The sequence below is a fragment of the Globicephala melas genome, chromosome 15 (assembly GCF_963455315.2).
Source record: "Globicephala melas chromosome 15, mGloMel1.2, whole genome shotgun sequence".
Taxonomy (NCBI): Eukaryota; Metazoa; Chordata; class Mammalia; order Artiodactyla; family Delphinidae; genus Globicephala; species Globicephala melas.
In genome coordinates, this window is record NC_083328.1 from 31,697,109 (window position 1) to 31,713,411 (window position 16,303).

Genomic DNA, 16,303 nt, shown 5'->3' on the forward strand with positions numbered 1-16,303 from the left:
AAACTGCCATGAGGATTCAAACACATTAATTTAGGTAAAGTGCTTAGAACAGTGCCTGACCATAAAAGTACTCAATCAAGAGTAACCCTTATTACAACTTATTTTCTCCCCATGGTCCAATGATCTTTTTTTTTTTTTTTTTTTTTTTTTTGCAGTACGCGGGCCTCTCACTGCTGTGGCCTCTCCCGTTGCAGAGCACAGGCTCCGGACGCGCAGGCTCAGCGGCCATGGCTCACGGGCCCAGCCGCTCCGCGGCATGTGGGATCTTCCCGGACCGGGGCACAAACCCATGTCCCCTGCATCGGCAGGCGGACTCTCAACCAGTGCGCCACCAGGGAAGCCCCAATGATCTAACTTTTGAGGCTGGGCCCAGGGCTTATCTGAATGGCTGCTCTAATGTTCTAAAAGTTATGCAGATTCATGTATTCTCGTACGTTTAAGTCATTCTGAATTGTTTCTTCTGTCTTAATGGCCTCTTACACACCCACAGATATGCACAGAGGTTTGAAATCATTGGAAAGTAGATATTTGGTGTTTTCCTGGTTGCTTGAGCCAAAGGCGACCAGCAACTACATTGCGTAGGGCTGGAAAAATGTACTTTCCTCTCTCTGTCGCAATTCGTACATTCATACCCTACCTCCTCATTGAATGGTTTCTTGCTTCTTGCTCTTGATCTCATTATTTTGGGGGAGAAAAAACATGCACATAGGCACGTGCACAGACACGGACGGACGGACACACACACACACACACACACACACACACACACACGCAGAATCTGCCACCTCTTTATTCCAGAGACTCCATTTCACCCAGCACTCCCAGCAGATACACAGAAGCTGCTTTCCAACTTCCTTCTTGCCCTTTTGGGGGATTTCATTTCTCTGAAGCTTTGGACAAAGATGTATCCCAGCAATATCTGTGCCCCCTGAATTGATAAGCTGAGCACTGAAGGACTAGTCCTCTCATGAATTAAAAGAGAATCTTTTAGTCTAGTGGTACACTCAGAATTCAGCAGAATCAGCTCTCAGTTAACTTTCCCCTTATGGCAGAGAGGTGGAACATTAACTTATTTATTTCTATTTCCTTGACATTTATATGGTGCTGCTATGCACCAAACACTCTTCAGATATTAACCCATGTAATTCCTATAAATACCTGTGCGTTTGTTACTACTATCATCTCCCATGTAACAGATGAAGACGCTGAGGCACAGAGAGGTTAAGTAACTCGCCTAGAATCACACAGCTGGCAAGTAGAGAAACCAGGATTCCATCCTGGGCTGCCTGATAGTAATGCCCACGTTCCTCACTCTATGTGTCCCCTCAGGAAGTGGACCCCACCACGTAGCCATGGAAAGCCTTATAGCTAGGTCTTGCCTCCCCAATAAGAGTCAACACAACTACTGCACTATTAGAATCCCTGGTCGTAACCCAGGCTTGTAATAAAATTCACACATGAAGAACAACTACAAATATTGCCTACCTAAAATCCAGAACTCAGCTACCACATTGGGCCTTCCAAGGTTTACCATCTATTAAAATCAAGTTGGGTTTTGTGCTAGAGTAGCTGTCTAAGTTTCCTATGTTCCTTTGTCATCCACTAGCGTCAATGTTTAGTTTCGGGAAGATGACTGACGTAGGGCATCTCAGAAGAGACAAAGCAAGGGGTGTGACTTACCATCAAGAGATTACAAAATGAGTGGATCTAAACCAACGGGTCATTGATTTCTCCTTATTAAAAAGCAAGGGCCACATCAAAGCAAGACTTCTTTTCAACATCAATGTGACAAATCTACTAAGGTTCTCAGGTGTTCAATGCAGCCTTGTTCATGAGCAGGGAAGTAACAGGTAGAAGTAACAGGCTATGCTGAGCAAAAAATCTCAGCTGCTGTTGCTTCTGAGTTACTCTCTCCCCAAATCTGATGACCAAGTTTTCTGGGACAGTGGATTTGAGTGGCAGTTGGGTGGCTGGGAAGGGATGAGGAGAAAGCTATATACCCTTGAAGGCAAAGCAGAGAGAAAGGGAATTGCTAAGGGAAATTGATTAATGGAAAAAGAAGGACAACTTAGCTTTCCTAGTTTTCTAAATAATCCTTCTCTTTGCAATTCCAAAACACTGGCACATTATTGGGATAATTAAGCCAACTCTCTGCTTTGCCAAGGGAATAAAAAATGCAATTCCAAATGGAAACGTATGGCTGAAAAACACGTTCAGGCACATTGAAAGAAAACAGGCATGAGCAGCTGTCCATTTGTTCAAACCTCTTGAACAAAATCTCAGTGCTTTTTTTGAGGCAAAATCAGTGTGAAATGTCACAAGGAGCCGCGGCTCCATGCTTATGCCACAATGTAACTTACATGATTCCCCTTTATTTTTTTAAAAGCTTTTAAACACTTTTGGTTTTGCCTTAAAAAAAATCATTCAAAACTTGCTAGGATAGGAATTTATCAGTTCAGATTATTTTATAAACCCATTCTTTATGGGCAGGCAAAGCACATTTAGAAAAGACCAAGAAGACATCATGCAAAGAGAAAACTCTTTACCTGCATAGAATTCGGGACTGTACACTGCACCCACAACTGGATTCAATTTCCAGCCTTAAAACAAATACACAAAAATGTTATCATCACATTTGATTCAACAACTCCTATCATTGCAAATTAACTACAAGTCAAATGGGTTGGTGTATTTCTTTTTAATTTTAAAATTAAGAGGATGTATAGTTTGGGCAGGCATAAAGAATACTTGAAAACTATACATAGGAAAAATAGATTTAGGCCCTTTTTTGATTTTCTGCCAATACAAGTTAATAGCATGGAAACTACTGACCAGCTACAGATGAACCTTTTGAAAAGGATGTGATAATTCATTTCATCCCATATCAATATTTTCTAGAGCCCCTATAATAATTTAAATTTTTTGGTCTTCTTTCATGGATCACTGCTAGATATTCCTTTGTATTAAGTTCATCCCTTTGTAATACATCCCTTTGTATTAAGTTTGCAAAGTTTTGGAAGATGAACAGAATTCTTTGCAGAAACATATTCTGAAAATCGTCATTCCTAATTGTGACCCAGAGACTCTACAGAACTCCAAAGTGCTTTTTAAATCCCAAAGAAAATGACATTTATCCACTAGAGATTGTGTGGAATACATTTCAAAGAATTCAAGAACGATAAAAATTCTTAATAAGCATGTGATATCTAAGGTAACTTTCAAATAACCTGTATATAGGATTAACAGAATCCTGTAATGTTCCAAACGTTCCACATGGTGCGTTTTCTGTAAAATGAATCCTGGCCCTTTAGAAACTTTTACTCAAGAAAAGAGCAAACAAGAATATTTGCAAATCAAGCTACCCTCATTACACACCCACTGGGCACTATTTAGGGAACAACCTCAAAAATGATCATGTTTTAGGGTTTGGTGATCATTTCCTGCTCCTGCTGGTAAGTCTTTATAAAAGCATCTATTACAGACTTGCCAAAAGACACTAGACAGGTATGGGAAACCTTGTGTCTTTGAGGTGAAGGTCAAACATCAGAGGTCCTCTACTAAATGCTCCTGAGAAAAGGCAATGGTGAGAGTTGTGATGTGAGAGAAGGTATTTGTGACAAGTACTCTCTGAGCTCTTCCCAGAGGGAGAGGGTGTGCCATCCTATTGCCTGGTCTAAGGGATGAGCCTGGAAGAACAGCTGAGAGGTGACCGCAATCTACTGATCCACTAAGGAAGACAGAGGCACTATATTGCAATAGATTGGCCCCTGGATGGACCTAAGAACTTCCTAGAACTTTCCAAGAATGTTTTGTTTCTAGAAACTTTCCGTTCCAATTTGAATAAACTAGCTGGTTTACAGCACCCAGGGTGATCTTAGGATAGGGTTTTCCAAAGGGTTATCCTTGGATTACTTGGCAGGCATATTAATGGGAAACTCCTGGCTGCAATTTTAGACCCAGAGAACGAGACATGAAATTCTGAGATGTATTGTCCCAGGGGCTTCTGAAACTCCATATTGTCACCTTCCTCTCCTATATTAAACACATCTTATCTTATAGAAATTCCTATAGTGGTATAAAAATAAAAATTACCCCAATCATTTCAGAATATGTGCTCTATAAATATGGAAAATGACTTCAATTTGACCAACTGAAATTCACTGCTTCCTAAAAAAGAAAATACTCAATTTCTGAGGACATGTCCACATTTTAAGTCATTTGGAATCAAAGAGAAAATAGAGCAAACTGGCTGCAAAGAAAGCTTCAGGGTTATCTGGACATATTTAATTTTCTCTTGCTAGTTTTTCACAGAAATCTAGAGTTTGTGAAAGAAATCTATACATAGCCATATTAAGTGAATAATTAAGTTATGAATTTATTACCCTTCTTCTTCCCTCTGTCCTCCATCTTACATCTTGCTTATGCCCCTACCTTTTACTGGTAGTGGAGACAGGGTCGTTTTGAAACCATTGTTTCTTTTATGTATTCTTATTAACGCCCTTAAATAATTCCTTTTGCACACGAGGCTGGGACACACCATTCACTGAATGTGGAACCATTGATCAACTTTGATGTAACTCTCAAAGATTGTAAGTTAGGCCAACAGTCTTTCATTTTTTTTCAAAGAAACAGATTTCTCAGTCTTTCATTTTTCTCAAAGAAACAGATTTCTCAGAGGTGTCTAAGACTGTCTAGAAATCATGTTTCTTTCATCTACATTTACCTTCCTCATTTCCTTGGGCTAAGAAAACTCTATGTATCTATTTATCTATCATCTATCTATCTATCTATATCTATCATCCATCCATCCAACCATCTCTATCATTACTCTCTCTTTCTTTATTATCTATTTATCTTTTGACTAATCAATCAATCTCTCAGCTCTTGACAAAGCTGACCTGATGTCTTCTTAGGGCATGCTACTTAATGCCACTTTCTAACTATCTACCAATGATCTACCAGTTTACCAAGTCTCCCCATGGAAAACTTCCATTCAATATAAACATAATAGAAACAAAATGATACTCTCCCTCCTCAGAAGATCTATGCCATCTCACATTTGCAAGTATTAACTGAGAGAGGTAATTGATAAGGTCTCCTCTACAATAAGTCAGTTGGGATCTGTGAGCAGCAAAATGAAATGAGACTGCTCAGGTAGTCATGGGAACATCAGTGCAGGTTTTCCCTTCTTCCCATTACTGGTCTTTTCTCCTAAATAAGGCTGCTCTATTCCCGCTGTAGGAAAAATAAAGGCTTTTCTGAACCACACCACAGGCACGAAAGTTCAACTTCTCATCTCCCTCCTCCCCTGAAGCAGATTCCTCACCAAGTCTTCCCCCCTTCAGCAAATGGCATCTCCATCCACTTGGTTCCTCAAAACAAAATTCTTGATAAATAATGCCTTGATGCTTCCCTTATCCTCATATCCCATGTACCATCCATTAGAAAATCCTGTTGGTTAGACTTTGAAAAGATGTTTCCACTATCTCCACTTCCCTCCCTCACCAATGCCACCATCCCAGCCCAAGACATTTATATTTCTTAGCTGGACAAGTCCATGGCAACAAAGTCCTAACTCTCACCATCTTCTCTTCCTCTTTTCCTAGTGGCCAAACCAATTTTTAAAAGTAAATCAGACATGTCATCCTGCTACTCAGAATTCAATAGCTTCCTGCTGCACTTAGAACACAAATTCTTTTTTTTTAATTTATTTATTAAATTTATTTATTTTTGCCTGTGTTGGGTCTTTGTTGCTACGCGTGGGCTCTCTCTAGTTGCGGCGAGCAGGGGCTACTCTTCGTTGAGGTGCATGGGCTTCTCATTGTGGTGGCCTCTCCTGTTGCGGAGCATGGGCTCTAGGCATGCAGGCTTCAGTAGTTGCAGCATGCAGGCTCAGTAGTTGTGGCTCACAGGCTTAGTTGCTCCGTGGCACATGGGATCTTCCCGGACCAGGGATTGAACCCGTGTCCCCTGCCTTGGCAGGTGGATTCTCAACCACTGCATCACCAGGGAAGCCCTAGAACACAAATTCTTTACCTTGGCCTACAAGCCCACACAATCTAACCCCGGTCCATTTGTTTTGTACCACTGTTCCCTTTTCTCCAAACTGTGGTGACACTGGCCTTTTTCATCTTTTCAAAACAACTTAAGATCCTTCTAGACCAATCTAGACCATTCAGGATTGTATCCACTGCTCGCTCTGCTTGGAGAACTCTGCTCATTCCTCAAAAGTTGACCTGATATTATTTAGGTCTCCAATGTCTCCCCAGGGCAGGCTGTTTAATGCCTCTTCCTTCCCTACTCTTACGGCTGTCCCCTGATTCAATTCCCAGTTTTGTTTTCTGAATAGTGGTTAACGCCGCCTGGATTTATCTTTTTTCTTTTGTTGCTTGTTCTTAATTGTTTTTATAAACTTTCTCCTTCATTAAAATTAATGGTGAAGTGAGCGGGACTGACTGCTGTCCGATGTGAATTCCCAACATCTAAAGCTGTTTGGCAAATAGTCAGTGCTCCATATATTTACTTAGTTTTGCTCTAAAGGAACTGAAAGAATAAAGAGCTTTTTTTTAATGGACTCATTCCTTTTTAGCTAGGATCTCCTTCCTACCGTCAATGACCTGCTTCCCTATATACACCTAATAAAAAAGGGCCCTGTTAGGGGTGACTGTCTTCAAGGGAAAGGCAATAAGAATCCAGCCCTTGAAAATCACCTCTGCTCAGACTTAACAGGGATCTTGCAGGCTTATGTAAATGCATGCAAATCACATGCAAATGGCCTCCTAGTCCCTGTGACTCCTTCTAGTACCTGGAAGGGACCCTTGGGATCACCTTGCTGGACACAGGAGCCTGCACTGTCAGGAAGACGGACAAAATGATCCCAGTTTTAATTTCTCAGGCAGTTTGTGTATGTCCCCAGGCCTTGCAAATTCAGAGATTTTGATCAAGGACATTAAACTGAATAATGAAGCTTACAACAAAGGGAGAACAGCTGACAAAGCCCACCGCTCCCAGCTCCCCCATACAACAAGGCAATGGAGCAGAGACCAGACATGTGGAGGTCTCACTCCATATCACACGTAGGAGCTGTTTAGAGAGATCCCTCTGCGGCCTGGCCTCAAGGGGCTGCATCCAAATCAGTGTTCCCCTCCTAAAATTTAGCTTCTCAAAGGTCATCTGTCAGCCTTCTGCAGAAACACTGGCCAAGGTCCCCAGTGTTAACTATGGCTGTATTAGGTGTTAAAAGACAGGTCTGAATGTGCACACAAAAAACTCTGCATGTGCCTTCTCTAGGGCTTTGCGGAGTTGGGTATCGAAGGAACACATTCAAGAAATCACCCTTAAATGTCTGGGGTTTCCATAATTCAAAGAGTTATGTACCACAATGTTTGTTGTAGCACTATTTACAATAGCCAGGACATGGCAGCAACCTAAGTGCCCACAGACTGATGAATGGATAAAGAAGATGTGGCACATATATACAATGGAATATTACTCAGCCATAAAAAGGAACAAAATTGAGTAGTGAGGTGGATGGACATAGAGTCTGTCATACAGAGTGCAGTAAGTCAGAAAGAGAAAAACAAATACCATATGCTAACACATATATATGGAATCTAAAAAAAAAAAAAATGGTTCTGATGAACCCAGGGGCAGGACAAGAATAAAGACACAGACATAGAGAATGGACTTGAGGACACGGGGAAGGGGAAGGGTAAATTGGGACGAAGTGAGAGAGTGGCATGGACATATATACACTACCACATGTAAAACAGATAGCTAGTGGGAAGCAGCTGCATAGCACAGGGAGATCAGCTCAGTGCTTTGCGACCACCTAGAGGGGTGGGATAGGGAGGGTAGGAGGGAGACGCAAGAGGGAGGTGATATGGGGATATACCTATGCATATAGCTGATTCACTTTGTTATACAGCAGAAACTAACACAACATTGAAAAGCAATTTTACTCCAATAGATGTTAAAAAAAAATGTCTGGGGTTTCCCAAACTGCATACCCAGGTTTTCTAAAGACATGACCTGAGGATGCCAGGGATCTGGCGTTTGAAATGGTGCAGACGGCAATGCCCAAAATGAAACGTCAGTTGCACATTGCGTCTGGTTCACTCAGGAACTTTTTTTTTTTGCAACACATATTTATTGTCAACATTTAAATTTCGTCTATAGAGGATTTCTGTTTCTCTTCAAACATGAGCAGAAATAGCAACTTTAGATTAAGGATCCCCCATGGACCAATTTGCTGGGGGTGATGAGGGACCACCCCACTTAACCCTCCAGTTTGTCTCCTCCCTATTACACGCTGGGCTTGGAGGCCAAAGGTCAGCAATCTTTTATTGTTACCCTGTGCTGTTTTTTTCTTCTAGAAGAGACATACTTTGCTTTTCCCAGTATGAAAATGAAAGAGTCCCCAAAGGCCACAAGTTTCTCAGACCCTCTCTGCTTCCTTATTTATTTGACCTAGCCAGCTTCTGTTAGCATCTGAATGTTTGATCCTTAAGTTAGTATGTCTGTCAGGAAACTCAGCTTACTATCTACAGGAAAAAAAAAAAAGAGAGAACAGGATGGCAACTTATTACTGAGATTATTGTGTAAATAAATTTTTAGGGGACTTTGTACCCCTGCCACTGTTTTGAGTATTTTATCTCCCATAATAATCACAAATACCCTATATAGTAGGTCCCATTTCTCAGGTCCCACTTGGGAAAGCTGTTATGTGGAGTGTTTCAACAGCCTGCCTGCAGTTCAATAGCCAGTGAAAGGCAGGTATGATGCGAAGTCCACCTCTCCATATAGTCTTGGGTCTTTCTGTCCCGTTTTCAACCTTCCTAAGATCTCGGAGAAAATAAAAGAGCTACATCCAACACCAATGCTTCTCCAACATCGAAGAAGTTCCTGAGAATCTGATTTTCAACTTGTTTTACAGAGGAAACATTTGATCTCCAATGAGCTCAGTAAAGCTTAACTCTTCTCTGAGGGTTGGTGTCCTCAGGAAAAATCAGCAATACAGAAGTAGCCCGCCCAATTCCCTCTTTGTGGAGCTTTCTGATGGGGCGGGTTTCCAGACCCCTATGTGTCATTCTACAGTCTTCTCTTATTGCCAAGTTCAAATGTGCTGGGAAACGGAATCCACATCCTCCATGATTTCATTAACTTTGGTCCTCTATAGCAGAGCCTCCTAACCTTGTGTCTTATCGCGGTTAGGGTCCTGTCCCATTCATCATCAAAAACTTTGCAGTTGCTTAAAGTTTTGCTGGATGACTGACAAGACTGAAGGAGTGCATGAATGTGATGCTGGCATGGAGAGCTATATTTTTCCACGTGAAGGTGATCTCAAAATCTGATGACTCTAGTGATGCATAATTTTGCTGCAGCCTAAGTTTGATGGTTTGTGAGAATGAACGAGGTAGCTAATGAATGAATCTCACCAATCAATTTTCTCATTTCCATGTGACTTTATTTGTCCTCACTTCTCTTCTTTTTCCTGGCTTTATCGAGGTATAACTGATAACTAAGTTTGTCTATATTGAAGGATTGAAGGTGTACCATTTGTTGATTTGATATACATACACACTGTAAAATTTTTGCCACAATCCAGCTAATTAACATATCGATCATCTCACACAGCTACCACTTTCTCTTTTCGTTTTCTATTTTTTTTCTTTTTGGTAGTGATAATATCCTCTATTAACACAGTCATGCTTGTCAAGGATCTGAGAGGGACCCATATCTTTTCAGTTATGTTGGATTGCCTTTTATGGGAAATTTTACTTGTAGTGATGGTACTCATGAATTAAGGATTGAAAAAGCTTTGAAAACTACTTTTCTTGAATACCAAAATTCTCCACCATCTCCACTATAGAAGCCAATCATCTTTATGTAGTTAGGATCTGCCTTTTTTTTTAAAGTCAGTTCTACTGCGACTGCCCATCTACCCCTTAGGTACCATCCTCAGTCCATGTGACAGGATAAGCCCCTGAGTACCCCCTTTTGGGTACACAGATTAGAGACCCATATGACATTTCTGGAAACTAAGAATGCATGGTTCCCTGGAATGGGATGTGGGATGTTTATGCCAACATACCAAACTGGGAATTTGGGGCTGCAACTTTAATAATCTTTCTGTTCCTGTAGCTGGTTGCTTGAGTGCAGCTCTGTAAGATGACAGGGGAAAGCGATGCACTCATAACACATGGGCATGGCCACAAGATTTTGTTATTTCATAATAAAAAAAAAGCCTTCACTAATCACTCCATCTCCTCTAGCCTCAAATTTTACAGCTTTACCACAGGAAAACTATGTCTTCTTTACAGGACTTCACGTGGACCCAGTGCATCTAAAATGCTTAACATAATGCCATACACTCAGAGTTGTTGGCTATTAATAAACAGGCTTTGAATTGTGTCTCCAAGGCCCACAGGTCCAGTTTTCAGCCCCTGGGTATGTCATTGATCAATAGCACTTTCTTTAAAATAAACATGCCTACATATGGCTTAAGGAATAATATTTGGCTTCCCTTGCTTTATTTTCTCACATAAGCAGCAGATATGAACATCTATGCATATGCATGAAAGCATGCGTGGTGCAAACACACACACACACACACTCACATGCACACACAATTGCTACTTCATAATTAAAGAAAGTGCCCAGTAGTCATGTTGGTGTCATTGTGTACTAGCTCTGGCAAGTTGCAGAGCTATCATTTTTACCCAAGTAGAAAGTCTTCATGACATGTAACTCAGCAGTTTGCTTCATTTCATCACTGGGCATTCAAAGTCTGTTGCAAAAATTTTCTATACCATTTAAGGTTATGTCTTGGGTTGTTGGAGCTGGGAAAATGGGTCAGCAGAATAAATAATTCTTCTGGTCTTTCTCCTTAGACTCCTATTATACTGAGGGTATATTTCTGTTTAATTTTGCCCCTTTTAAAAATAAGAACAAACTGGCTTAGCCTAATTGGTAGCCATTTGCACAAGAAAGAAGAAAAACAAAAACAAAACTACCAAATGCTTGTAGTATTGTTTATAATAGAAAAAAAATGTCAATCAGTACGTGAGGTGGGAATAAACCCATATATTCATTTTATGGAATATTATGTAACCACTAAAAAGAATGAATGTAGTCTGTATGTATTAACATTGAAAGAACTCCATATGACTTATAAAAGCCAATTAGAAATGATATGTACACCATGTTCATATAAAAAGAATGCACACACTACTGTGAATGTTATAAATATATACTGAGTACGTATATATACAAGAAAGTGCAAAATAAAGGTATAGACAATAATCTGTAATAGTGGTACCTTCTGAGGAGGTAGCTGGGAAACCAAGGTGGCAGTAGTGTCATTCAAAATATAGTTTAGCCTTTTCTTCCCCCCCTTTTTCCTTCCCTCCTTCCTTCCTTCCTCTCTCCCTTTCTCTCTTTCTTTCTTTTCCTTTTTTAATGTCTGTATTTCCATGTTTCATGTGTAATTAAAATGTTAAAAATGGAAAATTCCATAAATTTTTCCTTAAGACTGTAATAAAATTGCTATTTTTTTAAAATCTATAAACCAAAAAATATCTTCCAGTCTCACAATTCAATTCAACCATTAACATTTTGGTGTACTGCCTACCTTAATTCAAATCATGCTATACATATAATTTTCTTATTTTAAAATTTTTAATTCATTATGAGGCCCTTTGTAGTCTTCATCCTACTCATTTTAATGACTATAATATTCCACTAAGCTCTAACTTTAACTTACTACATTACATTCTTTCTAATTCTGGTACAATTAACTATGTGATTAGCATATCAGCAGCCTCCCTCCCCCCATATATCTTAAGAGACATTTTTTCTGAGAAGGATTAAAGAATCAAAATGTGTGAACATTTTAAATAACTTTTCATACATATTAAATCCTTATTATGAAGCGTCTTGAGATGTCTTCTTCTAGAGCAAGGACAGAAATGCCTTGTCCTGAAGGGGTCTGCAATACACAGCAACACCCTCACCTGCCCCCAAATGCCACTGGTGGGCAACCAGTTCTCACTATGGAACTGGTCATGAGACACCATCTAAGGCACTTTAAAAGCCTAATAGCTCCAGAGAAGATTCAAAGCCAGAACCAAATTCTGCAGTCCCACTTCTGGGGATGATTAGTGATCAGTGAAGAGGTGGTGATGAAAAAAGAAACAAACAAAACTTCCATCCTCCTTCAACTAACTCTAATAACAATAAATTAAATTACCCAAGTAATTCCTAAATAAGTACTGTATCTCACTCACATGGGAGTTATTACAGAGAGACTGAAAGAAGGACATGCACTCTTAACCTGAGAACTAAATTTGCCTTTGTCATGAAATTTATCTTATTGATTCAAGTGGTTCACTGTAGCAGGTCAGCAGCAAGGACACAGTAGCCATGCTGAGGCAAATATGGCTTGTTGAAACAGATTCCCCAGTTAAATTACTTAATAGATTCTGAGGTAGAGACAATTTCTTGTAAAAGGCCAATCTCTACTTACCATTTGTATAAGGGTTGACAGTCTTTTTATTTGTCATTACACGTGCTGTGGCATTATTTACCTATGTACATAGAAAACTCAAATAAGCACATATTCCAGGGCCAGTCCACAGTTCAATTAGTTGCATGCATTATGACAGTGATTACTTATTAAAAAAAAAAACACCAAAAACTAAAATGCATTTTAATTTATAAAAGGCAGTAGGTGCATAACAAAATCATACATTTTTATAATTACATTTACTTCATAACCATTTTAACTTAACAAATCATTTCAATAAAGCAATGTCATATCATTTAAAAGTTTAATAAGGAGACAGTAAAAGCAAATTAAAAGGAACTGCATAATTGAAGACTGAAAAGCATGCGTGTACTCCATGGTAACACAGAAACAATAAATATTTTTTAAACATAAAATAAGGTTCACATGAAGGAACATGCAGTGGAATAGAAGAGGGGAGAGACAAGGTACAAGGGAACATAAATGTCAAAAAAAGGACAAACAAGTTTTAGCCGTATGCAACACTTTACGAGGGAAGAACCATCGGGAAGCAACATCTAGCATTCAACACTTGGAACAAGAGCCTTTTACATCGCAAGAATTAACAAAATCATTCAAGCTTTAAAGTCACAGCTAACAAAAGGATAAAAGAGAGGGTGCATTGTTTAACACAATATGGAGTTAACGATCTGAGTAAGATGTGCACTGGTCATATCTCAATCCAGTCAGTGCCTCCCAGGCTAGCTTAGAACGTACACTCAGTTACAGGCGTACCAATATCCAAAAAAATAGAGCATCAAGAAAACTTAATACAACAAGTCAAAAAAATTCACGTGGTATATATATGTATAGAGATATATCAGCACTAAATACGTGAAACGGCAGATGGATTTCACCACTTACCATTCACCACCATCGCCAGCATGAGTTTGTATACAGTTACCATGGTTACTGAGAGTTTGGTGAGGGGCCTAAGGGTTATCGTCGAGGGTGGGAGGAAATGAAAGGCAAAATATGCAACATCTTACTCCAAAGACTAAAGCATTTTTAACTGGTATTTTTTCTTTTTTTTTTTTAAGTTTTAACAAATACTACCCTGTGGTCATTTTGAGGGAGAGTCAGTGGTAGAAAGAGCAGATTCTGAGTATCGGAATTTTAGCGTTTTTTTTTTTTCATGAAGAACGGCCAGATATTGAACAGGAAATCCTGTTTGGTTATTCACTTTGTGATCAAAAGAATATAAAGTTCAAACTGGCTTCTTAAAAAAACAAAAAAAAAAAAAAAAAAAGAAAGGTTTCATGACAAAAACCTCTCACTTTTTTTTTTTTCCCAAACAATCGTTCTCTTGAACGCCATTTCTTTCACAATTTGGCTTAATTTGCACACCACTGTGGATCCCTCATCAACCCTGTAGTGGAAAGAAAAAGAAAAGGAAAAAAAAAAAGAAACTGCTCTGTATTTTGTTTTGTTTGGCAACACTCTCTCCACTGCTTGGAATCTACTGCACCCATTGGTTATAAGACATGAAAAATAAAATAATTTAAAAATCCCTTTCAGATTAACCTTTCTTTTGTCTCACTTTTGCCATCCACCTTTTAGCAGTAATAAGAGTAACATAATAAAGGAAAATTTAAAAAAAATTAAGGCCAGTTTTCCTTTTTATATATAAATATATATATATATATAAACAATGAGAAGGGAGTAGGGTCACATACAAGACACAATGATGCATCTGAAACAACAAATGAGCGTGAAGCAGACACTTATCAAAAAGATGAAAAGGAAAATATTTTGGACATGCACCTCGATTTTACGGCCCTCTACCACGGTGCCGTGTAATTTCTCCCTCGCCCTGTCCGCATCGGCACTATTTTCGAAAGTTACGAAACCAAATCCCTGCATGCAGGAGGGAGAAGGGAAAACAACATGCAGATTATTATTTTCAGTCAACGACCACTGTGGAACGTTCTCTCGCTTTAATTTCTATTTCTTGTCCTGGCTTCAGTTCTGTAACATGCAAATTAGAGAAATTATAAGAGTACTAAAATGTGCAATAAGTAAGCGACAAATGTGAACAAGATTTTTGTTTTCTGTCACCCGTTAGCTGTCACCCCTGAAGAATTCAAAGAATGATACCAGAAATACCTTTCTAAATGTCACTACAGAAGAAAAGAAATCTAACGGAAAGAAAATGAGATCAAAATAAATGTACAGTGTCTTCACAGAGAAGAAAATGAAATAACGAGGAAAAAAAGGGAACCACTTTCTTGACATGCAAATTAAGAAGAAAAGAAAAGAAAACGTGTGCACAAAATTCAACAATGAATGCCAGAATCTTCTAACATTGCCTACAGAGTCATGCTGTGTGGTTTTAAGACCAACTCTTCTCCATGCAGTTTTAGGGTTATTCAAATTTGTCAATTCTACAGCCTTTATGTCTCAAAAAATAAAAATTAAAAGCCTAAAAAAAAGGAAAGACCTTTTTTTATACTAAATCTTAAACTCTGATCTAATAAGCAAAATAATCCCATGAAATGAATAGAAATAAACATCAATTGATTAATAATGCAAACGGTTCAAGTAACATTCTTGTATTAATACTTCCCCTCTGACCCTGAAAATAATATACATGCTTCGGGATTTGTCAACTTTCCCGACTACTTTATTAACCCAAAAGGGAAATGTGTATTCATATGGTAAAGTCCTAAGACATTATGCTGGTATTCATTTATCAAATCAACTGGTAGAAAATAAAGAAGCTCCTTTAATAGAATGTTATTTATAATAACACTCTGGGAACTTTTATTGGTCAATAACAAATATACCCTTTTCTGCACCACTGGCATATTTTGTTTAATATTTCAGCCTCAAAAAACAACCCCCCAAACATCGCATTGTTAAAAATCCATCCTTTTTCTTCACTGACACTGTTCCTAAGAAGAGTACAGAAAATATGACACATTATTTTTACAACCCCTAAAAATATTTGTACATCTTGTTCAGAAATATACACCAACCGTTTGAAACAATTCCAGTGCAAATATGCCCAGCTCGTTCTGGTCTTCACAGTGTAAACTGGGTGAAATAATGCAATGTGCCAGGACTCCTCTTTGTGTTCAGTAATCTTTACATAAAGGAAAAATGCTAGCTTTAAGCTTAGCTGGGGCAGTAGGACAGTCTGTCCCACTAATAAAATAGACCGTCATTACAAATCACAGCTAGTCATTAGCTGTTAACTCTCAGATCCTCATTAGATTGCTAAAGCGATGTCCGAAACTCAGGGTATTTAGAGAGCTGTTACCCAGTGCTTTAACTAAGAGAGAACTTTCCAATATTAAGATGGGCTCATGCATAGAAGAAACTAGCTGTGGATGTCTTCAAGTTAGATTAGATAGTTATCTGATAGAGAAAAAAATTAATTATTCACTTGGGGGATTAGGCTGAATTACCCTTCATATTTCCCACAGGGAGGGTCCATGATTAGGGTAGGTCTGAACTATTTGATTAACCTAATAAGGTTACATGCTTAGAAGGACGCTACTTAGTTCTATACATCACTGGTAGGATGCCCACATTTGGTACTCAAAGATACGTGCCGATTAGTTTTGAAATAATAGCTCTTCAACAGGCAAAAGACAGAATTTGGGGGAGGGGGGTCGCTCTATTTGATGGCTCTGACTCTTAGCCAGTGGGTCCCACACTTAGTTGTACATCAGAAGGAACTGGAGAGCATATTAAACATTCAGATTCCTGAGCCCTGACCCATATCTATCGGAT

The 16,303-nt window shown here is 39.0% G+C and overlaps 1 protein-coding gene across 27 annotated transcripts in view; it reads right to left on the minus strand.

Moving 5' to 3' along the window:
• Positions 1-16,303, minus strand: part of RBFOX1 (RNA binding fox-1 homolog 1) — a 2,181,496-nt gene that overhangs the window by 102,885 nt on the left and 2,062,308 nt on the right. For all 27 annotated transcript variants that reach the window (XM_060284028.1, XM_030883902.2, XM_060284024.1 and 24 more), the window contains 3 exons: positions 14,330-14,422; positions 12,527-12,587; positions 2,547-2,600 (listed from right to left, as the gene is read on the minus strand). In XM_060284028.1, the coding sequence (XP_060140011.1) occupies positions 2,547-2,600; positions 12,527-12,587; positions 14,330-14,422 (208 nt within the window). The remainder of the gene's footprint in view (positions 1-2,546; positions 2,601-12,526; positions 12,588-14,329; positions 14,423-16,303) is intronic.